The sequence below is a fragment of the Dendropsophus ebraccatus genome, chromosome 13 (assembly GCF_027789765.1).
Source record: "Dendropsophus ebraccatus isolate aDenEbr1 chromosome 13, aDenEbr1.pat, whole genome shotgun sequence".
Classification (NCBI taxonomy): Eukaryota; Metazoa; Chordata; class Amphibia; order Anura; family Hylidae; genus Dendropsophus; species Dendropsophus ebraccatus.
Genome location: NC_091466.1, coordinates 82,408,538 through 82,434,893, shown reverse-complemented (window position 1 = coordinate 82,434,893; position 26,356 = coordinate 82,408,538). Strand labels below are relative to the sequence as shown.

At 49.6% G+C, this 26,356-nt stretch overlaps 2 protein-coding genes across 4 annotated transcripts in view; one reads left to right on the top strand and one right to left on the bottom strand.

Annotated features, from left to right (window-relative positions):
* The window catches only part of ERG28 (ergosterol biosynthesis 28 homolog), a 72,885-nt gene extending 51,146 nt beyond the window's left edge, over positions 1 to 21,739 (bottom strand). The window contains exon 1 of one of the 2 annotated variants that reach the window (XM_069950498.1): positions 21,613 to 21,739. In XM_069950498.1, the coding sequence (XP_069806599.1) occupies positions 21,613 to 21,652 (40 nt within the window). In that variant the 5' untranslated portion in view covers positions 21,653 to 21,739. The remainder of the gene's footprint in view (positions 1 to 21,612) is intronic. The other variant, XM_069950492.1, reaches the window with a different exon arrangement.
* TTLL5 (tubulin tyrosine ligase like 5) overlaps positions 1 to 26,356 on the top strand; it is a 92,417-nt gene that overhangs the window by 41,735 nt on the left and 24,326 nt on the right. For both annotated transcript variants that reach the window (XM_069950490.1, XM_069950491.1), the window contains 5 exons: positions 22,780 to 22,853; positions 22,922 to 23,028; positions 23,157 to 23,204; positions 23,280 to 23,525; positions 23,611 to 23,777. In XM_069950490.1, coding sequence (XP_069806591.1) covers positions 22,780 to 22,853; positions 22,922 to 23,028; positions 23,157 to 23,204; positions 23,280 to 23,525; positions 23,611 to 23,777 — 642 coding nt within the window. The remainder of the gene's footprint in view (positions 1 to 22,779; positions 22,854 to 22,921; positions 23,029 to 23,156; positions 23,205 to 23,279; positions 23,526 to 23,610; positions 23,778 to 26,356) is intronic.

The following is a 26,356-nucleotide window of genomic DNA, read 5'->3' as shown; positions in this document are numbered from 1 at the left end:
ACAGGGGGTAATAGTATATAAGGGACTACAGCCAGGAATATATAGGGGTAATATATAAATGACTACATCCAGGAATATATAGGGGTAATAGTATATAAGGGACTACATCCAGGAATATATAGGGGTAATAGTATATAAGGGACTACATCCAGGAATATATAAGGGTAATATATAAGGGACTACATCCAGGAATATATAGGGGTAATAGTATATAAGGGACTACATCCAGGAATATATAGGGGGTAATAGTATATAAGAGACTACATCCAGGAATATATAGGGGATAATAGTATATAAGAGACTACATCCAGGAATATATAGGGGTAATAGTATATAAGGGAATACATCCAGGAATATATAGGGGGTAATAGTATATAAGGGACTACATCCAGGAATATATAGGGGTAATATATAAGGGACTACATCCAGGAATATATAGGGGTAATAGTATATAAGGGACTACATCCAGGAATATATATAGGAGGTAATAGTATATAAGGGACTACATCCAGGAATATATAAGGGTAATATATAAGGGACTACATCCAGGAATATATAGGGGTAATAGTATATAAGGGACTACATCCAGGAATATATAGGGGGTAATAGTATGTAAGGGACTACATCCAGGAATATATAGGGGGTAATAGTATATAAGGGACTACATCCAGGAATATACAGGGGGTAATAGTATATAGGGGACTACAGCCAGGAATATATAGGGGTAATATATAAGAGACCACATCCAGGAATATATAGGGGTAATAGTATATAAGGGACTACATCCAGGAATATATAGGGGTAATAGTATATAAGAGACTACATCCAGGAATATATAAGGGTAATATATAAGGGACTACATCCAGGAATATATAGGGGTAATAGTATATAAGGGACTACATCCAGCAATATATAGGGGTAATAGTATATAATGGACTACATCCAGGAATATATAGGGGTAATAGTATATAATGGACTACATCCAGGAATATATATAGGGGTAATAGTATATAGGGGACTACATCCAGGAATATATAGGGGGTAATAGTATATATGGGACTACATCCAGGAATATATAGGGGGTAATAGTATATAAGGGACTACATCCAGGAATATATAGGGGGTAATAGTATATAGGGGACTACATCCAGGAATATATAGGGGTAATAGTATATAAGAGACTACATCCAGGAATATATAGGGGTAATAGTATATAAGGGACTACATCCAGGAATATATAGGGGTAATAGTATATAAGGGACTACATCCAGGAATATATAGGGGATAATAGTATATAGGGGACTACATCCAGGAATATATAGGGGTAATATATAAGGGACTACATCCAGGAATATATAGGGGTAATAGTATATAAGGGACTACATCCAGGAATATATATAGGAGGTAATAGTATATAAGGGACTACATCCAGGAATATATAAGGGTAATATATAAGGGACTACATCCAGGAATATATAGGGGTAATAGTATATAAGGGACTACATCCAGGAATATATAGGGGGTAATAGTATGTAAGGGACTACATCCAGGAATATATAGGGGGTAATAGTATATAAGGGACTACATCCAGGAATATACAGGGGGTAATAGTATATAGGGGACTACAGCCAGGAATATATAGGGGTAATATATAAGAGACTACATCCAGGAATATATAGGGGTAATAGTATATAAGGGACTACATCCAGGAATATATAGGGGTAATAGTATATAAGAGACTACATCCAGGAATATATAAGGGTAATATATAAGGGACTACATCCAGGAATATATAGGGGTAATAGTATATAAGGGACTACATCCAGCAATATATAGGGGTAATAGTATATAATGGACTACATCCAGGAATATATAGGGGTAATAGTATATAATGGACTACATCCAGGAATATATATAGGGGTAATAGTATATAAGAGACTACATCCAGGAATATATAGGGGGTAATAGTATATATGGGACTACATCCAGGAATATATAGGGGGTAATAGTATATAAGGGACTACATCCAGGAATATATAGGGGGTAATAGTATATAGGGGACTACATCCAGGAATATATAGGGGTAATAGTATATAAGAGACTACATCCAGGAATATATAGGGGTAATAGTATATAAGGGACTACATCCAGGAATATATAGGGGATAATAGTATATAGGGGACTACATCCAGGAATATATAGGGGTAATAGTATATAAGAGACTACATCCAGGAATATATAGGGGTAATAGTATATAAGGGACTACATCCAGGAATATATAGGGGGTAATAGTATATAAGGGACTACATCCAGGAATATATAGGGGGTAATAGTATATAAGGGACTACATCCAGGAATATATAGGGGGGTAATAGTATATAAGGGACTACATCCAGGAATATATAGGGGTAATAGTATATAAGGGACTACATCCAGGAATATATAGGGGTAATAGTATATAAGGGACTACATCCAGGAATATATAGGGGGTAATAGTATATAAGGGACTACATCCAGGAATATATAGGGGGTAATAGTATATAAGAGACTACATCCAGGAATATATAGGGGGTAATAGTATATATGGGACTACATCCAGGAATATATAGGGGGTAATAGTATATAAGGGACTACATCCAGGAATATATAGGGGGTAATAGTATATAGGGGACTACATCCAGGAATATATAGGGGTAATAGTATATAAGAGACTACATCCAGGAATATATAGGGGTAATAGTATATAAGGGACTACATCCAGGAATATATAGGGGATAATAGTATATAGGGGACTACATCCAGGAATATATAGGGGTAATAGTATATAAGAGACTACATCCAGGAATATATAGGGGTAATAGTATATAAGGGACTACATCCAGGAATATATAGGGGGTAATAGTATATAAGGGACTACATCCAGGAATATATAGGGGGTAATAGTATATAAGGGACTACATCCAGGAATATATAGGGGGGTAATAGTATATAAGGGACTACATCCAGGAATATATAGGGGTAATAGTATATAAGGGACTACATCCAGGAATATATAGGGAGTAATAGTATATAAGGGACTACATCCAGGAATATATAGAGGTAATAGTATATAAGGGACTACATCCAGGAATATATAGGGGTAATAGTATATAAGGGACTACATCCAGGAATATATAGGGGGTAATAGTATATAAGAGACTACATCCAGGAATATATAGGAGGTAATAGTATATAAGAGACTACATCCAGGAATAGATAGGAGGTAATAGTATATAAGGGACTACATCCAGGAATATATAGGGGTAATAGTATATAAGTGACTACATCCAGGAATATATAGGGGGTAATAGTATATAAGAGACTACATCCAGGAATATATAGGGGGTAATAGTATATAGGGGACTACATCCAGGAATATATAGGGGGTAATAGTATATAAGGGACTACATCCAGGAATATATAGGGGGTAATAGTATATAGGGGACTACATCCAGGAATATATAGGGGGTAATAGTATATAAGGGACTACATCCAGGAATATGTAGGGGTAATAGTATATAAGTGATAACCAGCATGGATTTACTAAGGACAGAAGCTGTCAAACCAACCTAATATGTTTCTATGAAGAGGTGAGTAGAAGCCTGGATGGGGGCGGGGGCGGCTGTGGATATCATGTACCTGGATGGGGGGGCGGCTGTGGATATCGTGTACCTGGATGGGGGGGCGGCTGTGGATATCGTGTACCTGGATGGGGGGCGGCTGTGGATATAGTGTACCTGGATGGGGGGTGGCTGTGGATATCGTGTACCTGGATGGGGGGTGGCTGTGGATATAGTGTACCTGGATGGGGGGTGGCTGTGGATATCGTGTACCTGGATGGGGGGCGGCTGTGGATATAGTGTACCTGGATGGGGGGCGGCTGTGGATATCGTGTACCTGGATGGGGGGCGGCTGTGGATATCGTGTACCTGGATGGGGGGGCGGCTGTGGATATAGTGTACCTGGATGGGGGGCGGCTGTGGATATCGTGTACCTGGATGGGGGGCGGCTGTGGATATAGTGTACCTGGATGGGGGGTGGCTGTGGATATCGTGTACCTGGATGGGGGGTGGCTGTGGATATCGTGTACCTGGATAGGGGGGCGGCTGTGGATATCGCGTACCTGGATGGCGGCGCGGCTGTGGATATCGTGTACCTGGATGGGGGGCGGCTGTGGATATAGTGTACCTGGATGGGGGGGGGCTGTGGATATCGTGTACCTGGATGGGGGCGCGGCTGTGGATATCGTGTACCTGGATGGGGGGTGGCTGTGGATATCGTGTACCTGGATGGGGGGCGGCTGTGGATATAGTGTACCTGGATGGGGGCGCGGTAATAAGTGGTGTACCCCAAGGGTCAGTACTGGGCCCTCTTTTGTTTAACTTGTTTATTAATGATATTGAGAATAGAATTAACAGAAATGTTTCTATCTTTGCAGATGACACCAAGCTTTGTAGTACAGTACAGTCTATGGAGAATGTGCAGATGTTACAGGATGTGTAGTACAGTACAGTCTATGGAGGATGTGCAGATGTTACAGGATGTGTAGTACAGTAGTCTATGGAGGATGTGCAGATGTTACAGGCTTTGTAGTACAGTACAGTCTATGGAGGATGTGCAGATGTTACAGGCTTTGTAGTACAGTACAGTCTATGGAGGATATGCAGATGTTACAGGCTTTGTAGTACAGTACAGTCTATGGAGGATGTGCAGATGTTACAGGCTTTGTAGTACAGTACAGTCTATGGAGGATGGGCAGATGTTATAGGCTTTGTAGTACAGTACAGTCTATGGAGGATGTGCAGATGTTACAGGCTTTGTAGTACAGTATAGTCTATGGAGAATGGGCAGATGTTACAGGCTTTGTAGTACAGTCTATGGAGGATGTGCAGATGTTACAGGCTTTGTAGTACAGTCTATGGAGGATGTGCAGATGTTACAGGCTTTGTAGTACAGTACAGTCTATGGAGGGTGTGCAGATGTTACAGGCTTTGTAGTACAGTCTATGGAGGATGTGCAGATGTTACAGGCTTTGTAGTACAGTACAGTCTATGGAGGGTGTGCAGATGTTACAGGCTTTGTAGTACAGTACAGTCTATGGAGGATGGGCAGATGTTACAGGCTTTGTAGTACAGTCTATCGAGGATGTGCAGATGTTACAGGCTTTGTAGTACAGTACAGTCTATGGAGGATGTGCAGATGTTACAGGCTTTGTAGTACAGTCTATGGAGGATGTGCAAATGTTACTGGCTTTGTAGTACAGTCTATGGAGGATGTGCAAATGTTACAGGCTTTGTAGTACAGTACAGTCTATGGAGGATGTGCAGATGTTACAGGCTTTGTAGTACAGTACAGTCTATGGAGGATGTGCAGATGTTACAGGCTTTGTAGTACAGTACAGTCTATGGAGGATGTGCAGATGTTACAGGCTGTGTAGTACAGTACAGTCTATGGAGGATGTGCAGATGTTACAGGCTTTGAAGTACAGTCTATGGAGGATATGCAGATGTTACAGGCTTTGTAGTACAGTCTAAGGAGGATGTGCAGATGTTACAGGCTTTGTAGTACAGTACAGTCTATGGAGGATGTGCAGATGTTACAGGCTGTGTAGTACAGTACAGTCTATGGAGGATGTGCAGATGTTACAGGCTTTGTAGTACAGTACAGTCTATGGAGGATGTGCAGATGTTACAGGCTTTGTAGTACAGTACAGTCTATGGAGGATGTGCAAATGTTACAGGCTTTGTAGTACAGTACAGTCTATGGAGGATGTGCAGATGTTACAGGCTTTGTAGTACAGTACAGTCTATGGAGGATGTGCAGATGTTACAGGCTTTGTAGTACAGTACAGTCTATGGAGGATGTGCAGATGTTACAGGCTTTGTAGTACAGTACAGTCTATGGAGGATGTGCAGATGTTACAGGCTTTGTAGTACAGTACAGTCTATGGAGGACGTGCAGATGTTACAGGATGTGTAGTACAGTACAGTCTATGGAGGATGTGCAGATGTTACAGGCTTTGTAGTACAGTCTATGGAGGATGTGCAGATGTTACAGGCTTTGTAGTACAGTATATGGAGGATGTGCAGATGTTACAGGCTTTGTAGTACAGTACAGTCTATGGAGGATGTGCAGATGTTACAGGCTTTGTAGTACAGTACAGTCTATGGAGGATGTGCAGATGTTACAGGCTTTGTGTTACAGTACATTCCATGGAGGATGTGCAGATGTTACATGCTTTGTAGTACAGTCTATGGAGGATGTGCAGATGTTACAGGCTTTGTATTACAGTACAGTCTATGGAGGATGTGCAGATGTTACAGGCTTTGTAGTACAGTCTATGGAGGATGTGCAGATGTTACAGGCTTTGTAGTACAGTACAGTCTATGGAGGATGGGCAGATGTTACAGGCTTTGTAGTACAGTACAGTCTATGGAGGATGTGCAGATGTTACAGGCTTTGTAGTACAGTACAGTCTATGGAGGGTGTGCAGATGTTACAGGCTTTGTAGTACAGTCTATGGAGGATGTGCAGATGTTACAGGCTTTGTAGTACAGTCTATGGAGGATGTGCAGATGTTACAGGCTTTGTAGTACAGTCTATGGAGGATGTGCAGATGTTACAGGCTTTGTAGTACAGTCTATGGAGGATGTGCAGATGTTACAGGCTTTGTAGTACAGTCTAAGGAGGATGTGCAGATGTTACAGGCTTTGTAGTACTGTACAGTCTATGGAGGATGTGCAGATGTTACAGGCTTTGTAGTACAGTACAGTCTATGGAGGATGTGCAGAAGTTACAGGCTTTGTAGTACAGTACAGTCTATGGAGGATGTGCAGATGTTACAGGCTTTGTAGTACAGTACAGTCTATGGAGGATGTGCAGATGTTACAGGCTTTGTAGTACAGTACAGTCTATGGAGGAAGTGCAGATGTTACAGGATGTGTAGTACAGTACAGTCTATGGAGGATGTGCAGATGTTACAGGATGTGTAGTACAGTACAGTCTATGGAGGATGTGCAGATGTTACAGGCTTTGTAGTACAGTCTATGGAGGATGTGCAGATGTTACAGGCTTTGTAGTACAGTACAGTCTATGGAGGATGTTGCAGGCTTTGTAGTACAGTACAGTCTATGGAGGATATGCAGATGTTACAAGCTTTGTAGTACAGTACAGTCTATGGAGGATGTGCAGATGTTACAGGCTTTGTAGTACAGTACAGTCTATGGAGGATGTGCAGATGTTACAGGCTTTGTAGTACAGTACAGTCTATGGAGGATATGCAGATGTTACAGGCTTTGTTGTACAGTACAGTCTATGGAGGATGGGCAGATGTTATAGGCTTTGTAGTACAGTACAGTCTATGGAGGATGTGCAGATGTAACAGGCTTTGTAGTACAGTACAGTCTATGGAGGATGTGCAGATGTTACAGGCTTTGTAGTACAGTCTATGGATGATGTGCAGATGTTACAGGCTTTGTAGTACAATCTATGAAGGATGTGCAGATGTTACAGGCTTTGTAGTACAGTACAGTCTATGGAGGATGTGCAGATGTTACAGGCTTTGTAGTACAGTACAGTCTATGGAAGATGTGCAGATGTTACAGGCTTTGTAGTACAGTGCAGGCTATGGAGGATGTGCAGATGTTACAGGCTTTGTAGTACAGTACAGTCTATGGAGGATGTGCAGATGTTACAGGCTTTGTAGTACAGTACAGTCTATGGAGGATATGCAGATGTTACAGGCTTTGTAGTACAGTACAGTCTATGGAGGATGGGCAGATGTAACAGGCTTTGTAGTACAGTACAGTCTATGGAGGATGTGCAGATGTTACAGGCTTTGTAGTACAGTCTATGGATGATGTGCAGATGTTACAGGCTTTGTAGTACAATCTATGAAGGATGTGCAGATGTTACAGGCTTTGTAGTACAGTACAGTCTATGGAGGATGTGCAGATGTTACAGGCTTTGTAGTACAGTACAGTCTATGGAAGATGTGCAGATGTTACAGGCTTTGTAGTACAGTGCAGGCTATGGAGGATGTGCAGATGTTACAGGCTTTGTAGTACAGTACAGTCTATGGAGGATGTGCAGATGTTTCAGGCTTTGTAGTACAGTCTATGGAAGATGTGCAGATGTTACAGGCTTTGTAGTACAGTGCAGGCTATGGAGGATGTGCAGATGTTACAGGCTTTGTAGTACAGTACAGTCTATGGAGGATGTGCAGATGTTACAGGCTTTGTAGTACAGTACAGTCTATGGAGGATATGCAGATGTTACAGGCTTTGTAGTACAGTACAGTCTATGGAGGATGGGCAGATGTAACAGGCTTTGTAGTACAGTACAGTCTATGGAGGATGTGCAGATGTTACAGGCTTTGTAGTACAGTCTATGGATGATGTGCAGATGTTACAGGCTTTGTAGTACAATCTATGAAGGATGTGCAGATGTTACAGGCTTTGTAGTACAGTACAGTCTATGGAGGATGTGCAGATGTTACAGGCTTTGTAGTACAGTACAGTCTATGGAAGATGTGCAGATGTTACAGGCTTTGTAGTACAGTGCAGGCTATGGAGGATGTGCAGATGTTACAGGCTTTGTAGTACAGTACAGTCTATGGAGGATGTGCAGATGTTTCAGGCTTTGTAGTACAGTCTATGGAAGATGTGCAGATGTTACAGGCTTTGTAGTACAGTGCAGGCTATGGAGGATGGGCAGATGTTACAGGCTTTGTAGTACAGTACAGTCTATGGAGGATGTGCAGATGTTACAGGCTTTGTAGTACAGTACAGTCTATGGAGGATGTGCAGATGTTACAGGATGACTTAGACACACTGAGTGTTTGGGCGTCCACTTGTCAAATGAGGTTCAATGTGGATAAATGTAAAGTTATTTACCTGGGTACTTATAACCTGCAGCATCATATGTCCTGGGGGGAGTAATAACCTGCAGCATCATATGTCCTAGGGATACTAATAACCTGCAGCATCATATGTCCTAGGGGAGTAATAACCTGCAGCATCATATGTCCTAGGGGAGTAATAACCTGCAGCATCAAATGTCCTGGGGTGGTTACACTGGTGCAGTCGCTGATGGAGAAGGATCTGGGTGTACTTGTAGATAATAGACTACAGAACAGCACAATGTCAGTCAGCTGCTTCTAAGGCCAGCAGGATATTGTCATGTATATACCAGGCCTGGACTCTGGGGACAGGGATATAATATTACCGCTCTATAAAGCTTTGGTGCGGCCTCATCTGGAGTCGCCGTCCAGTTTTGGAATCTGATTCAGAGGCAAGGGGGCACGGCCTCCGCCCGGAGAGACAAGGGGGCACGGCCTCCGCCCGGAGAGACAAGGGGGCACTGCCTCCGCCCGGAGAGACAAGGGGGCGCTGCCTCCGCCCGGAGAGACAAGGGGGCGCTGCCTCCGCCCGGAGAGACAAGGGGGCGCTGACTCCGCCCGGAGAGACAAGGGGGCGCAGCCTCCGCCCGGAGAGACAAGGGGGCGCAGCCTCCGCCCGGAGAGACAAGGGGGCGCTGCCTCCGCCCGGAGAGACAAGGGGGCGCAGCCTCCGCCCGGAGAGACAAGGGGGCGCAGCCTCCGCCCGGAGAGACAAGGGGGCGCAGCCTCCGCCTGGAGAGACAAGGGGGCGCTGCCTCCGCCCGGAGAGACAAGGGGGCGCAGCCTCCGCCTGGAGAGACAAGGGGGCGCAGCCTCCGCCCGGAGAGACAAGGGGGCGCAGCCTCCGCCCGGAGAGACAAGGGGGCGCAGCCTCCGCCCGGAGAGACAAGGGGGCGCTGCCTCCGCCCGGAGAGACAAGGGGGCGCTGCCCACGCCTGGAAAAAAAGGTTCAATCTCCAGAGGCGACAAGCCTTTTTTACAATGAGAACTGTGCATCTGTGGAACACCCCAGGATCTGGTCACAGCAACAACAGTAGAGGCTTCAGAACAGGCCTAGACAAGTTCTTAGACCAAAATAACATAAATGCATATGTATAGAACCTAGCTATCATCTCTCCCCCTTCCCTGTATCCATCCCCTCCTTGGTTGAACTTGATGGACATGTGTCTTTTTTTCAACTGTATTAACTATGTAACCAAAAAGTAAGGGACGTCTTCTGTCACCTTTAACCCCCTAACTAAATTTTACCCCTTTCAATATCTGTTTAACATGAAAACTTGCTGCCAGAGGAGGGACCCTTGAATCACCACTGACCCCTTGCTATCTCATAACCGATAAAGCCAACTTTCAGGTCGGGAACATGAAGTAGCTAAGGAGTGGACAGAAGAAGAAGCTAAAATTATTATGTTAATTTGTTTTCCCTGAGACCCATTGGCATCACAACATATAGAGTATATTCGCCCCCGCGAGCCCCTGGGATGAAGGAATATTTAATGAAAAAAATAACTAATTTTAATCCCCTCCTCCATGAGGTATAAATAGGTTCCACCTCCCCTTAGACATCAGTCAAATTATAAAGAAACATAATCACAGGGAGGGAGTCTTGTGATGCCAATGGGTCTCAGGGAAAACAAATAACATAATAATTTTAGCTTCCCTTACGTCCCATTGGCATCACAACATATGGGGAATTAGCAAGTATGATCCCCAACGGGCGGGTTATTTATTACAGCCGCATTAAGAACAGATGTGGCAAAGGTTGTTCTTGACGAGGGAGAAGTATCCAACCTGTAATGTTTCACAAAGGTAGCAAGAGAAGACCAGGTAGCTGCCTGGCATATGTCCTCAAGGGGAACAGGGGCACCCTCTGCCCAACTGGAGGCTACAGCTCTAGTAGAGTGAGCCTTGGTAAATTCTGGTGGATCCAGATTTGCAGAGGAATAGCATAAGGCAATGGAGTCACAGATCCATCTGGATATTGAGGGTTTAGAAGCCTTCTTTCCCTTATTCCTTCCTCCGAATAGGATGAAGAAATTCTCTTCTTTACAGAACTGACTCTATCTAAATAGATCTTGATAGCTCTGGATACTTCTAATAAAGAGAGATCCAAGTCCTCTTCAGATGACGCCGCAGGACAAAATATAGGCAACACTACAGGCTGGTTGATGTTGGCAAATGAAGTCACCTTAGGAAAGAATCCTGGAAGGAACCTAAGGATAACCTTGTCTTGAGAAAAAAATCACATATGGGGGACCAGAGCCGAGGGCTTGAAGTTCCCCAACTCTCTTAGCAGAGGTAATGGCTAACAAAAAAGAAACTTTCAATGTCAAAAACTTGAAGTCTACTTCCTCCAAAGGCTCAAAGGGAGGAAGACACAGGCGTTTCAGAAAGGATTCCTGTTGGCTCAAAGACCCCAAGGTTGTGCTGTCAGATGAGCTCCCCAACCTGTTCCTGAAGCATCCGTCGTGATGGGTACCCAATGTGGTTCTGAAATTGTCACTCCATGTTTGACATGTCTCCACCACATTAGGGAGTGTCTTAAGTAGATAGAATAAGCATCATATCACATGTTAGAGTTTCTCTCTGAAGAAATCTCATGTGCCATAATGCCCATGGCACAGCATCCGCAGCTGAGGCAAGGAGCCCGAGAAAACGCATTAATGTTCTTATGGATACCTGATGAGGAGGAATTATGAATTGAGCTCCCACCTGGATGCATGTCACTCTTGGAGTTGAGAGAAATAATCTCATCTGGGATGAAGGAACCCTAGAAAGATCTTGGTCCTGGATGGAATTAGGTCCAATTTCTCTATGTTGATGAGCCAACCCAATTGTTCAACTGGAGACTCAGAAGATCCTGAGCCTGAGTCATAATCAACCAATCGTCCAGGTAAGGGATAATCTTTATCCCCTGTAAACGGAAGAGAACCATCATGGCCGACACTACCTTTGTGAAAACAAAGGGTGCGGAGGTTATTCCGAATGGAAGGACTTTGAATTGTAAGTGTCTTACCTTTCCCTGGATTTGGATGGCGATTCTTAGAAATCTCCTGTGAGCCTTCAGAATCGTTATATGAAGATATGCATCCTGTAGATCTATGGTGACCATGAAATCTCCCTCCTGGAGGATCGACTTAACAGATTTTATGTTTTCCATACGGAACTTCTTAACGATGAACCTGTTGAGATATCGCAAATCTATAATAAGCCTCCACTTTCCTGAGGGCTTCGGCACTAGAAACACTGGTGAGTAAACTCCCTGTCCGATCTCGGATAGAGGAACGTCCTCTAGAGTCTCTATGGAATGGTGAAGAATTTCTGTCTCTAGGACTAAGGTGGAGATTTATCAAAGGTTGTAAAATTTAGACTGGTGGAGACTGACCACAGCAACCAATCACAGCTTAGCCTCCAGCTCTGGTGAACGGAAAGCTGAGCTGTGATTGGTTGCTGTGGGCAGTTTGCACCAGTCTAAATTTTACAACCTTTGATCAATCTCCCCCTAAGTGTTTTTTTCTGATGTTAGATTTCTTGATAGAAGAAACCTTGGAGGAGGAAGAAATGATAAATCAAGGACATAACCATTTTGAATAATATTTAACACCCTGTGATCTTTTATTCAAGGGTTAGTGCGGTGCTAAACAATTATTCACAAAATAACACACATTACAAAGATATACAACTTTGTAATGTATGTTATGTATGTGAATGGCCCCCTTCCCCGTGTTTCCCCCCACCCACGCTAGACCCGGAAGTGTGGTGCATTATACTCACCGCATCTCATGTTGACCCCCGTCCGCCATCTTGGGACAATGAGGTAGGCCCCCCTCCGCTGCATCATAACTGTGCTCAGCCAATCGCGGGTGAGCTGCTGATGACGCGGCAGAGGTGGGCCGGCATGAGGGACGGAGGGAGTGGTTCTGCCGGCCTCCCGAAGACTACGTCATTGTCCCAAGATGGCGGACGGGGCTCGATACGAGATGGGTGAGTATAATGCACCACACTTCCGGGTCTAGCGTGGGTGGGGGGAAACACGGGAAAGGGGGCCATTCACATACATAACATACATTACTAGGCTATGTTCACACTACGTATATTTGAGGCTGTATAGCAACCAAAACAAGGAGTGGATTGAAAACACAGAAAGGATCTGGTCACACAATGTTGTAATTGAGTGGATGGCCGTCATCTAATTGCAAATATGTGCTGTTATTTTAAAACAACGGCTGTTATATTGAAATAATGGCCGTTATTTACTGTTATATGGCGGCCATCCACTCAATTACAACATTGTGTGAACAGATCCTTTCTGTGTTTTCAATCCACTCCTGGTTTTGGTTGCTATGAGGACCAAATACAGCCTCAAATATACATAGTGTGAACCCAGCCCAAAGTTGTATAACTTTGTAATGTGTGTTATTTTGTGAATAATTGTTTAGCTCGGCACTACCCCTTTTAATTTTTCCCAGGCAGGGAGAAACAGACTCAGACGTGTTCCCACTGGACAGCTTCTGCCGTCAGAAGTCTGGTTTCTTGTTGGTGTCCTTATTCTGCTGCTTCCCGGAACCTCTTCTGGAATAGTTTCTTCCTCGACCTCTGTACTGGTATCTCCCTTTGCCTCGCTGAGGAGATTTTACTCTGCGAAAGGAATTACGGCTTTTGTAGGACAGTGTTAGTGACTTCCCTTCCTAGACAGACAATTCCTCCATTAGTTTATTCAGCTCAGAGCCAAACAGCCTACCTGGCTGGAACTCCATATCCAGCTGAAATTTGGAGTTAGCATCGCCAAACCAGGGTTTTAACCATGCGGTCGAAAGCGCCATAATTTTGGACCTTAATCTGATTCCCTGAGATGCAGCATCGCAGAGGACGTCTATGGCCATATTGACCTTCTTGAAGGAGCGAAGGACCTTGTCCAGCCATCTTCTTAGGCTTCTAGAAACCTCAATGAAGACATGGAGACTGCCCCTTGGGCCGCCGCTGTTATATATGAACTCTTAAGGGTCACTTCCACCCTTCTATCCATTGGATCCGTCCTCCGCAGGCAGCACTGTATGTTTAGACAGTTTGGCTTGGCTATGGCCGTGTCCACTTTAGGAAGCTCAATCCAGTCCTTACATTGTTCTTCCTTAAGAACATATAAGGTCTTGAACCTCTTACTCAAAACCGGAGCCTTTTTCAGCTTCTTCCATTCCACCTGTAACATCGATAATGAAGTCTCTCCCACAGAAAAAGCCCTTGGCTTTTTGGAGGAGGAAATAATTCTTTTTCATCTTCAGAAGTAGAAGAGGATTCAGAAGAAGAGGATGACTTGGCTTCATCAATCATAGTAAACTCAGGCCCCTAAGATGAAATATAAATATAATTCCAACTAAAAAAGACAATATTCCTACAGCCAGAAAAAGTAATATACTTACAGGCTGAGAAGTGCAAGGAGAAATACTCCGTTTGGTCTTTTTCTTAGGACACGGGCGGCGACTTTCATTAGCAGCTAAAGTCTTTTGCACATAGTCTTTGACCCATACTACTTCTTCCTGCACATCAGGCTCCTCATTAGGTTTGGGTCGGCATGAAGGACAGCATACTGCAAACACATAGGCACTCATAAATATTTTAGGAAAGAAAAAAAGATTCTTATCTGAATAAGGAGTTCCTCCTACGGTATTCATAGCCGTCCGGTAGCGGAGTCTCACAATCGGCACATGTAAAGTGTAGGTCTTTTGCCAGCAGGACTAGTCTCCATTTCAGACATCTGAAAACAACCAATGTTATACGCTTAAATGCATATAGTAATACACTAGCCTAGCTAGAGTAATACCAGAAACTGACACAGGGTGGCAGTAATACACTTACTTGCAAGCTTGCCAACACTATAGATGATAGGAACTTCTCTAGCTGAATCCAAATGAGATAAATCAGAAGTACCCACAGACCAGACAAGGAGGTAACAATTACCTCCTGGATCTTATATGAGTGCATAATATATGTGGCGGCATGCAGAAGGTGGGCGCGTGCGGCGCAGCCGGTACCCAGGTTCCCGGAAGTGACATCACGTAGACGCCGCAGTGCTGAGACGCACACAGCGCCGATGCGTTCCACAGTCACAGACGCAACTGGAAGTGACGCCAGTGGCTCGGGTGACAGGCAGAGTGCGTTCCAAGGCGCACAAGGTAAAGAAATATAACTTAATATACGACCTGTAAGGAAGACACAGTTACTACAACCTGGGCACCGACTCCAGCGGCATCCTTGGCAATGAAAAACCTAAAGAGAAACCTGAATAACAGGTATCTAAGGCATACATAAGGAGGAGGCTATTAGAAATGAAGAAAAAAAAGACTGATGTCTAAAGGGGGGGGCCTATTTATACCTCATGGAGGAGGGGATTAAAATGTATTTGTTATTTTTTTCATTAAATATTCCTTCGTCCCAGGGACTTGCAGGGTGAATATACCCCATATGTTGTGATGCCAATGGGACGTAAGGGAAGAGCATTATCTAAGCAGTAGTATAAGCCGCCCCCCTCCCCGAGGACAGCCACCTTACCCAGAAGAGCCACTGATTATTCCCAAATTCCATGCCACAAGTGAGGAGGACACGGCAGGCCTTGTGGATCTGCCTCGACGGAAGCCATGAACTTGTAAACATGATAAAGAATCTACAAAAGTATTGGAAATGCCTTTCACGTAAGTCACTTCCATCCACACATTTAGACGGAAACAAGACCACGTCTCAATAATTTAACAACCAAATCAGATGATGTGGAAAGGCAATTGATAGCTTACGAACCCCCTCACTATCTGTACCCACTGAAATAGGCTTATTTCTAACGTCCTGTCCCAGTAAGGGAACGATACTACTACTGGGAACAGTTTAAGGAGAACCACATATTCTCAACCCACGATACATGTCAAGGCCCAGCATTCCAGTCACCCTTCCAATAGACACCATACTCACAACCCCTCGCTGCATCAGTTTGAAGACCCAAAGAACCAGCAGTAAGAAAGTCGTCTTGCCAAATAGCTCTACCGTTAAAATCTGTAAGAAAAGTCAACCAGAAAGCTAATCCTCCTTTGCCCTCACCTTTATGTAATCTGCGCTTTTGGTGAGTGGAGCGCTCTAGTTGCCAAGTACAATCGCCTGCAGAACGCCTTACCCATGGAAACTCCCCTTACTGCAGATACCAAATTCCCCAATAAGCGCTGCAGCGCCTTCACAGTGACCTCAGCATCCGCCATAACATTATGAAAACTCCATAGCCTCAGTATCCATCACTATTACCAGATCCTCTACAACAAGGAAGGATGGCTGCCCCAAAGTAATCGCAAACATTATCATCAGACCCTTCCCTTCTCCTCCCTTATAGATTGTCCCCCTCTTCTCTCTGCCCCCCCTTATAGATGGTCCCCCTCTTCCCTCTGCCCCCCCTTATAGATGGACCCCCTCTTCTTTCTGCCCCCCCTTATAGATGGTCCCCCTCTTCCCTCTGCCCCCCTTATAGATGGACCCCCTCTTCTTTCTGCCCCCCCTTATAGATGGTCCCCCTCTGCCCCCCCTTATAGATGGTCCTCCTCTTCCCCCTTATAGATGGTCCCCCTCTTCCCTCTACCCCCCTTATAGATGGTCCCCCTCTTCCCCCTCTTATAGATGGTTCCCCTCATAGATGGTCCCCCTCTGCCCCCCCTTATAGATGGTCCCCCTCTGCCCCCCCCTTATAGATGGTCCCCCTCTGCCCCCCCCTTATAGATGGTCCCCCTCTGCCCCCCCTTATAGATGGTCCCCCTCCTCCCTCCTTTATAGATGGTCCCCCTCTTCCCTCTGCCCCCCTTATAGATGGTCCTCCTCTTCCCTATTCCCCCCTTATACATGGTCCTCCTCTTCCCCCCTTATAGATGGTCCCCCTCTTCCCTCTTCCCCCTCTTATAGATGGTTCCCCTTATAGATGGTCCCCTCTGCCCCCCTTATAGATGGTCCCCCTCTGCCCCCCCTTATAGATGGTCCCCCTCTGCCCCCCCTTACAGATGGTCCCCTCTGCCCCCCTTATAGATGGTCCCCCTCTGCCCCCCCCTTATAGATGGTCCCCCTCTGCCCCCCCCTATAGATGGTCCCCCTCTTCCCTCTGCCTCCCTTATAGATGGTCCCCCTCTTCCCTCTGCCCCCCTTATAGATGGTCCCCCTCTGCCCCCCCTTATAGATGGTCCCCCTCTGCCCCCCCTTTATAGATGGTGCCTCTCTGCCCCCCCCTTATAGATGGTCCCCCTCTTCCCTCTGCCCCCCCCTTATAGATGGTCCCTCTCTGCCCCCCTTATAGATGGTTTCCCTCTGCCCCCCCCCCCCCCCTTATAGATGGTTTCCCTCTGCCGCCCCCTTATAGATGGTCCCCCTCTGCCCCCCCTTATAGATGGTCCCCCCTTATAGATGGTCCCCCTCTTCCCTCTGCCCCCCTTATAGATGGTCCCCCTCTGCCCCCCCTTATAGATGGTCCCCCTCTTCCCTCTGCCCCCCTTATAGATGGTCCCCCTCTGCCCCCCCTTATAGATGGTCCCCCTCTCCCCCCCCTTATAGATGGACCCCCTCTTCTCTCTGCCCCCTTATAGATGGTCCCCCTCTTCCCTCTGCCCCCCCTTATAGATGGTCCCCCTCTTCCCTCTGCCCCCCCTTATAGATGGTCCCCCTCTCCCCCCCTTATAGATGGACCCCCTCTTCTCTCTGCCCCCCTTATAGATGGTCCCCCTCTTCCCTCTGCCCCCCTTATAGATGGTCCCCCTCTTCCCTCTGCCCCCCTTATAGATGGTTCCCCTCTGCCCCCCCCTTATAGATGGTGCCTCTCTGCCCCCCCCTTATAGATGGTCCCCCTCTGCCCCCCCCTTATAGATGGTCCCCCTCTTCCCTCTGCCCCCCCTTATAGATGGTCCCCCTCTGCCCCCCCTTATAGATGGTTTCCCTCTGCCCCCCCCCCTTATAGATGGTCCCCCTCTTCCCTCTGCCCCCCTTATAGATGGTCCCCCTCTGCCCCCCCTTATAAATAGTCCCCCTCTGCCCCCCCTTATAAATGGTCCCCCTCTGCCCCCCTTATAGATGGTCCCCCTCTGCTCCCCTTATAGATGATCCCCCTCTGCCGCCCCCCTTATAGATGGTCCCCCTCTTCCCTCTGCCCCCCCTTATAGATGGTCCCCCTCTGCCCCCCCCCTTATAGATGGTCCCCCTCTGCCCCCCCCTTATAGATGATCCCCCTCTCCCCCCTTATAGATGGTCCCCCTCTGCCCCCCCTTATAGATGGTCCCCCTCTTCCCTCTGCCCCCCCTTATAGATGGCCCCCCTCTTCCCTCTGCCCCCCCTTATAGATGGTCCCCCTCTTCCCTATTCCCCCCTTATAGATGGTCCCCCTCTGCCCCCCCCTTATAGATGGTGCCTCTCTGCCCCCCCCTTATAGATGGTCCCCCTCTTCCCTCTGCCCCCCCTTATAGTTGATCCCCCTCTGCCCCCCCCTTATAGTTGGTCCCCCTCTGCCCCCCCCCTTATAGTTGGTCCCCCTCTGCCCCCCCCCCCTTATAGCTGGTCCCCCTCTGCCCCCCTTATAGATGGTCCCCCTCTGCCGCCCCCCTTATAGATGGTCCCCCTCTTCCCTCTGCCCCCCCTTATAGATGGTCCCCCTCTGCCCCCCCTTATAGATGGTCCCCCTCTGCCCCCCCCCCTTATAGATGGTCCCTCTCTGCCCCCCTTATAGATGGTCCCCCTCTGCCCCCCCCTTATAGATAGTCCCTCTCTGCCCCCCTTATAGATGGTCCCTCTCTGCCCCCCTTATAGATGGTCCCTCTCTTCCCTCTGCCCCCCCCTTATAGATGGTCCCTCTCTGCCCCCCCTTATAGATGGTTTCCCTCTGCCCCCCCCCCCTTATAGATGGTTTCCCTCTGCCGCCCCCTTATAGATGGTCCCCCTCTGCCCCCCCTTATAGATGGTCCCCCCTTATAGATGGTCCCCCTCTTCCCTCTGCCCCCTTATAGATGGTCCCCCTCTGCCCCCCCTTATAGATGGTCCCCCTCTTCCCTCTGCCCCCCTTATAGATGGTCCCCCTCTGCCCCCCCTTATAGATGGTCCCCCTCTCCCCCCCCTTATAGATGGACCCCCTCTTCTCTCTGCCCCCTTATAGATGGTCCCCCTCTTCCCTCTGCCCCCCCTTATAGATGGTCCCCCTCTTCCCTCTGCCCCCCCTTATAGATGGTCCCCCTCTCCCCCCCTTATAGATGGACCCCCTCTTCTCTCTGCCCCCCTTATAGATGGTCCCCCTCTTCCCTCTGCCCCCCTTATAGATGGTCCCCCTCTTCCCTCTGCCCCCCTTATAGATGGTTCCCCTCTGCCCCCCCCTTATAGATGGTGCCTCTCTGCCCCCCTTATAGATGGTCCCCCTCTGCCCCCCCCTTATAGATGGTCCCCCTCTTCCCTCTGCCCCCCCTTATAGATGGTCCCCCTCTGCCCCCCCTTATAGATGGTTTCCCTCTGCCCCCCCCCTTATAGATGGTCCCCCTCTTCCCTCTGCCCCCCTTATAGATGGTCCCCTCTGCCCCCCCTTATAAATAGTCCCCCTCTGCCCCCCCTTATAAATGGTCCCCCTCTGCCCCCCTTATAGATGGTCCCCCTCTGCTCCCCTTATAGATGATCCCCCTCTGCCGCCCCCCTTATAGATGGTCCCCCTCTTCCCTCTGCCCCCCCTTATAGATGGTCCCCCTCTGCCCCCCCCCCTTATAGATGGTCCCCCTCTGCCCCCCCCTTATAGATGATCCCCCTCTCCCCCCCTTATAGATGGTCCCCCTCTGCCCCCCCTTATAGATGGTCCCCCTCTTCCCTCTGCCCCCCCTTATAGATGGCCCCCCTCTTCCCTCTGCCCCCCTTATAGATGGTCCCCCTCTTCCCTATTCCCCCCTTATAGATGGTCCCCCTCTGCCCCCCCCTTATAGATGGTGCCTCTCTGCCCCCCCCTTATAGATGGTCCCCCTCTTCCCTCTGCCCCCCCTTATAGTTGATCCCCCTCTGCCCCCCCCTTATAGTTGGTCCCCCTCTGCCCCCCCCTTATAGTTGGTCCCCCTCTGCCCCCCCCCCTTATAGCTGGTCCCCCTCTGCCCCCCTTATAGATGGTCCCCCTCTGCCGCCCCCCTTATAGATGGTCCCCCTCTTCCCTCTGCCCCCCCTTATAGATGGTCCCCCTCTGCCCCCCTTATAGATGGTCCCCCTCTGCCCCCCCCCCCCTTATAGATGGTCCCTCTCTGCCCCCCTTATAGATGGTCCCCCTCTGCCCCCCCCTTATAGATAGTCCCTCTCTGCCCCCCTTATAGATGGTCCCTCTCTGCCCCCCTTATAGATGGTCCCTCTCTGCCCCCCTTATAGATGGTCCCCCTCTGCCCCCCCTCCCTTATAGATGGTCCCCCTCTGCCCCCCCTCCCTTATAGATGGTCCCCCTCTGCCCCCCCCTTATAGATGGTCCCTCTCTGCCCCCCTTATAGATGGTCCCTCTCTGCCCCCCTTATAGATGGTCCCCCTCTGCCCCCCCTCCCTTATAGATGGTCCCCCTCTGCCCCCCCTCCCTTATAGATGGTCCCCCTCTCCCCCCCTCCCTTATAGATGGTCCCCCTCTGCCCCCCCTTATAGATGGTCCCCCTCTGCCCCCCTCCCTTATAGATGGTCCCCCTCTGCCCCCCCCCTTATAGATGGTCCCCCTCTTCCCTTTGCCCCCCCTTATGGATGGTCCCTCTCTGCCCCCCCCTTATAGATGGTCCCCCTCTGCCCCCCCCCTTATAGATGGTCCCCCTCTTCCCTTTGCCCCCCCTTATAGATGGTCCCCCTCTCCCACCCTCCGTGCAGATAACACTAAAAAACAAAAAACACAAAACAACTCACCTGCCATCTCTTCCCCCAGCGAGCCTCACTCCTCCTGGTCTGTCCCCGGCTGATGCGCGGCTGCCGTGGGTGTCCCGTCCTATCCCCGGCAGCGCGCGCATCAGAGAGCTCCCCGTGCGCCTGTGGCTGTGACTTCCGGCGCACAGGGAGCTCTCTGATGCGCGCGCTGCCGGGGATAGGACGGGACACCCCCGGCAGCCGCGCATCAGCCGTGCAGTGGCGGATTATAATGTGGGCGGCGTGGCTTGGGCCCCCCGGAGCCTCGGGCCTTGGGCCCCGGGCGGCCGCCCAAACCGCCCATATTATAATCTGCCACTGCTAATACTATATCTATATGGTGAAATATAGCTAGACATTTTTCTGGGTATCTCTCCCCCAACACCGCAGAATCAATGCAAAATGCTTGCAACACATTATTAAATGTATGCGCAACAGGTGGTCTCTTACCGTCTTCTTCCATGTCATCTTTTAAGATGGTAGCCCAAAGGAGAGACCTCACAAGCCAGGGCCTCCTTCATACACACCTGGAATACCTGGTGTAGCTACCACCATAACATGCACATCAGCAGATTCTCTTCCACACAAATCCAAAGGTGGCATACCACAGACTGGAGGAAGGTTGGCCCACGCATGTCCAAAACTACTTTTAGCAACATCAGAGACAGATTGCCCACTCCTCACTTTAACCTGTTCGGGTTCCGGCACAGTTCCAGTCTGCTCGCTCTCTGCAGCTTTGCCCAGCCACTCCAGCTATCACATTGCTATCCATCGGCATAACATTTTACCCAGTGGATGAAGAACTGACAGGATGAAGGGGCGCTGCATTAACCACTGCCCATTGCACCCCCGGCTCTTTGCAGCCGCTCCTCTCACTAGCCCCTGTTTCTTTACAGCCGGCTCACTCTTCTTCTGCCTGGCCTTCTTGCTCAGCCTGACAGCCGGCGATGACCACTACCTCTGACGTCTCAGCTTCCCCCGGCATGTCCGTGAATAGAATAGGAGCTCCCACCACCGGCATCTCCTTAAAAGGTTACGTCCCCATCACTTGGCGTCCTGGCGTCAGTAATGACGTCCTGGCTCTGATGCAGCTGCTTCATCGTCAGTGGACAAGGACACTGCTCTCCTTAATCGCCATTAATCGGCTTGGTCCAGCCACCGCTTCACCTTTGGCAATGGTAGGCATTGTTTTAGCCATTCTTCGCCTCAAGGCCATGGACAGCACTCTATAATAGAGATCCTCTATCCCGTCTTCCACACCGAAATCTCCTTACAGCAGCGGCAAACAGATCAGCAGGCCTGCTTGTTCTTCTCGGCTTGGGAGGAGGAGGAGGGCGGTGATGTCGCAGGAGGAGGAGGGCGGTGATGTCGCAGGAGGAGGAAGACGGCGATGTTGCAGGAGGAGGAGCAGGGTGGTGATGTCGCAGGAGGAGGGCGGTGATGTTGCGGGAGGAGGAGGGTGGTGATGTTGCGGGAGTAGGAGGGTAGTGATTCTGCGGGAGAAGGGTGGTAATGTTGCGGGAGGAGGGCAGTGATGTTGCGGAAGGAGGAGGAGGGCGGTGATGTTGTGGGAGGAGGAGGATGGTGATGTTGCTGGAGGAGGAGGAAAGTGATTTTGTAGGAGGAGGATGGTGATGTTGCGGGAGGAGAAGGGCAGTGATATTGCGGGAGCAGGAGGAGGGTGGTGATGTTGCAGCAGGAGGATGGTGATGTTGCGGGAGCAGGAGGAGGGTGGTGATGTTGCAGCAGGAGGATGGTGATGTTGCGGGAGCAGGAGGAGGGTGGTGATGTTGCGGGAGCAGGAGGAGGGTGGTGATGTTGCGGGAGCAGGAGGAGGGTGGTGATGTTGCGGGAGCAGGAGGAGGGTGGTGATGTTGCAGCAGGAGGAGGGTGGTGATGTTGCAGCAGGAGAAGTAGAGCGTTGATGCTGAGGAGCTGATATTGCATTCTTGCAGGAAACGCAACAGCTAAGCGTGGAGGAGTCAGGGGTGAATCCACAGGATTTCCAGCTCTTTCTAGCAGGGGCCAGGTAAGGTGCAGTCTCTTCTCCTGTGTTCCCCTCCCCGCAGCAGTTCTGACCCCGTCTCTGTCTCCTAGTGAGCGGCAGCTGGAGGAGGTTCTGACCTTTTACACCCACAAAAATAAATCTGTCAGCGTGTTCCTGGGGAGATCGCACAGAGCGGACGCTGGAGTTACACAGACAGGTGAGTGAGGGGTGGCCCCGGGGCCCTGCTCGTCCTCTGATGTCATTACTCCAGGTCAGCAGGGAGGTGGGGGTGGCCCTGGGTCCCTGCTTGTCCTTTGATGATGTCATCATTTGTCATTACTCTAGGTCTGCAGAGAGTCCCTCAGGCCCCGGAGTTGTGCACTCAGCAGGGAGGTGAGTGATGTCGGAGTGCTTCCTCAGTCAGCCTTCCGTTGGCTCCTCCTTCTGATAAGTTCTTCCTGTTTGCAGACTTGCCACCATCATCAGTTTCTTCAGATTCTCGGCATTCCGTGGCAGGTGCATTAGCGGAAGCCGTTACCCCATCCCATCACAGTTCCCGTCCTCCATCAGCCGGAAGCTTGCTGCATTTTCCATTGCCGCAGTCCTCCTGCGAGGGGCGCTCTCCGTCCTACACCCTGGGATCCTTCTCCTCTTTCCAGAGCGCTGCCCAGATCTACAGTCAGAGACTGAGGCGTGCGGGCTCCTCGCGGCCAGGTACCCAGACCCCTACCCTAGAGACTGTGCCTCACCTTTAATGTTTCCAACCTCATTTCTGCCGTTTTTGTATCCCTGGCTTTAGTCAGTGCGCAGCCTAATGTCCTGAGGACGCGATGCCGCTCTGCGGGGGCAGCCCAGGAGCTGGAGGACCCGTACCATGTGGGTGCAGTCACTGCCTCACTGCAGCGGCTGGCCGAGAGACAAGCGAGTCGCCAAAGTGCCGGTCACCTCAGACAGCTGACACAGCAGGTGCGGACAGCGGGGAGGGGACCCATATTCTGGCCACACCGGCACGACTGATCGCAGTGTGAACTGTCAGAAGCGTCTGATTACAGAGAGCAATAGCATGTGCCTCACCGTAGCTCTGTGACAGGTCCCCCCATCAAGGCTGTCAGGGACGCCGGGCCCCCACCGAGGAAATGTAACCCTCGGGGACCAGGACGCGCAATTACTGACTGGCTCCCTGATCCACCGTTGCCGGGCCCCAGTAAGGGTCCACCTGTGCCAGGCCCCAGTAATGATCCACCGGTGCCTGGCCCCAGTAGTGTTCCACCGGTGCCTGGCCCCAGTAGTGATCCACCAGTGCCGGACCCCAGTAATGATCCATCGGTGTCTGGCCCCAGCAGTGATCCACTGGTGCCGGGCCCCAGTAATGATCCACCAGCGCCAGGCCCCAGTAATGATCCACCAGCGCCAGGCCCCAGTAATGATCCACCAGCGCCAGGCCCCAGTAATAATCCACCAGCGCCAGGCCCCAGTAATGATCCACCGGCGCCAGGCCCCAGTAATGATCCACCGGTGCCGGGCCCCAGTAATAATCCATCAGCGCCAGGCCCCAGTAATGATCCACCGGTGCCGGGCCCCAGTAATAATCCACCAGCGCCAGGCCCCAGTAATGATCCACCGGTGCCGGGCCCCAGTAATAATCCACCAGCGCCAGGCCCCAGTAATGATCCACCGGTGCCGGGCCCCAGTAATAATCTACCGGCGCCAGGCCCCAATAATGATCCATCGGTGCCTGGCCCCAGTAGTAATCCACCGGTGCCTGGCCCCAGTAGTGATCCACCGGTGCCGGGCCCCAGTAAGGGTCCACCTGTGCCGGGCCCCAGTAATGTTCCATCGGTGCCGGGCCCCAGTAGTGATCCACCGGTGTCTGGCCCCAGCAGTGATCCACCGGTGCCGGGCCCCAGCAGTGATCCACCGGTGCCGGGCCCCAGCAGTGATCCACCGGTGCCGGGCCCCAGCAGTGATCCACCGGTGCCGGGCCCCAGCAGTGATCCACCGGTGCCGGGCCCCAGCAGTGATCCACCGGTGCCGGGCCCCAGCAGTGATCCACTGCTAAGAGTCAGCGCCCGTAAGCTTCTGTTAGTAAGTGTTAGTCCCCATCCGTTGTGTCGGTCCGTCACAGGTGTTAGTCCCCATCCGTTGTGTCGGTCCGTCACAGGTGTTAGTCCCCATCTGTTGTGTTGGTCCATCACAGGTGTTAGTCCCCATCCGTTGTGTCGGTCCATCACAGGTGTTAGTCCCCATCCGTTGGGTCGGTCCGTCACAGGTGTTAGTCCCCATCCGTTGGGTCGGTCCGTCACAGGTGTTAGCCCCCATCTGTTGTGTCGGTCCGTCACAGGTGTTAGTCCCCATCTGTTGTGTCGGTCCATCACAGGTGTTAGTCCCCATCGTTGTGTCGGTCCGTCACAGGTGTTAGCCCCCATCTGTTGTGTTGGTCCGTCACAGGTGTTAGCCCCCATCTGTTGTGTTGGTCCGTCACAGGTGTTAGCCCCCATCTGTTGTGTTGGTCCGTCACAGGTGTTAGCCCCCATCTGTTGTGTCGGTCCGTCACAGGTGTTAGCCCCCATCTGTTGTGTCGGTCCGTCACAGGTGTTAGTCCCCATCTGTTGTGTCGGTCCGTCACAGGTGTTAGTCCCCATCCGTTGTGTTGGTCCGTCACAGGTGTTAGCCCCCATCTGTTGTGTCGGTCCGTCACAGGTGTTAGCCCCCATCTGTTGTGTCGGTCCGTCACAGGTGTTAGTCCCCATCCGTTGTGTCGGTCTGTCACAGGAGTTGGCCTCCATCCGTTGTGTCGGTCCGTCACAGGAGTTAGCCTCCATCCGTTGTGTCGGTCCGTCACAGGAGTTAGCCCCCATCCGTTGTGTAGGTCCGTCACAGTCAGTTGTGTTATAAAAGGAAAAGACCATTGTGCATCAGTTTTTGTGTTCTTAGATGCTTGTTCACACTGCTGTATGGTAAGTGCGGAGTAGGCGTATAATTCAAATCTGATTCACATGAAGCGCAGAAGGTTTCGATCATCTTGTCTCCACCTCCCTCAGTGACCCCGGCCATTACAGATGGGTCACCCCCCACATCCCCAGGAGTGCACTCGGGCTCAGGGGTCTGGACTGGACTCCTTCTTTTAATAATACTTTTTTTTTTATTTATCTAATCATTTTTTGGGAGCATTTGCTTCAGTTAATGGTGGAGAAAACAAATTTATACGCTGAACAATTTCTTGAGGCCCAACCCAAGAGATGGCTCCCCACCCATTGTGCCAAACCTTCAAAATACTGGGGGTTGGCCCTCAATATGGTCTCACAAAACAACCTGAAGCGAGATTGGTGAGCGGACGTTGTGTCCGTCATGTGGTTACCCCACCAGCAGCAGACCTCAGGCCCCTTCTCCAGGGGGTGCTCCTCCTCTCCTGAGCCCGGGTACTCTCCACATACAGGGCAGGTCTACAGACGGCGCTGCACCGCTTCTAGATGGGAATAGGATGAAATCTCTGCAAGGAAATGGACACTTTATATTTTTACACCTCTGCAGATATTGCTGTGCTA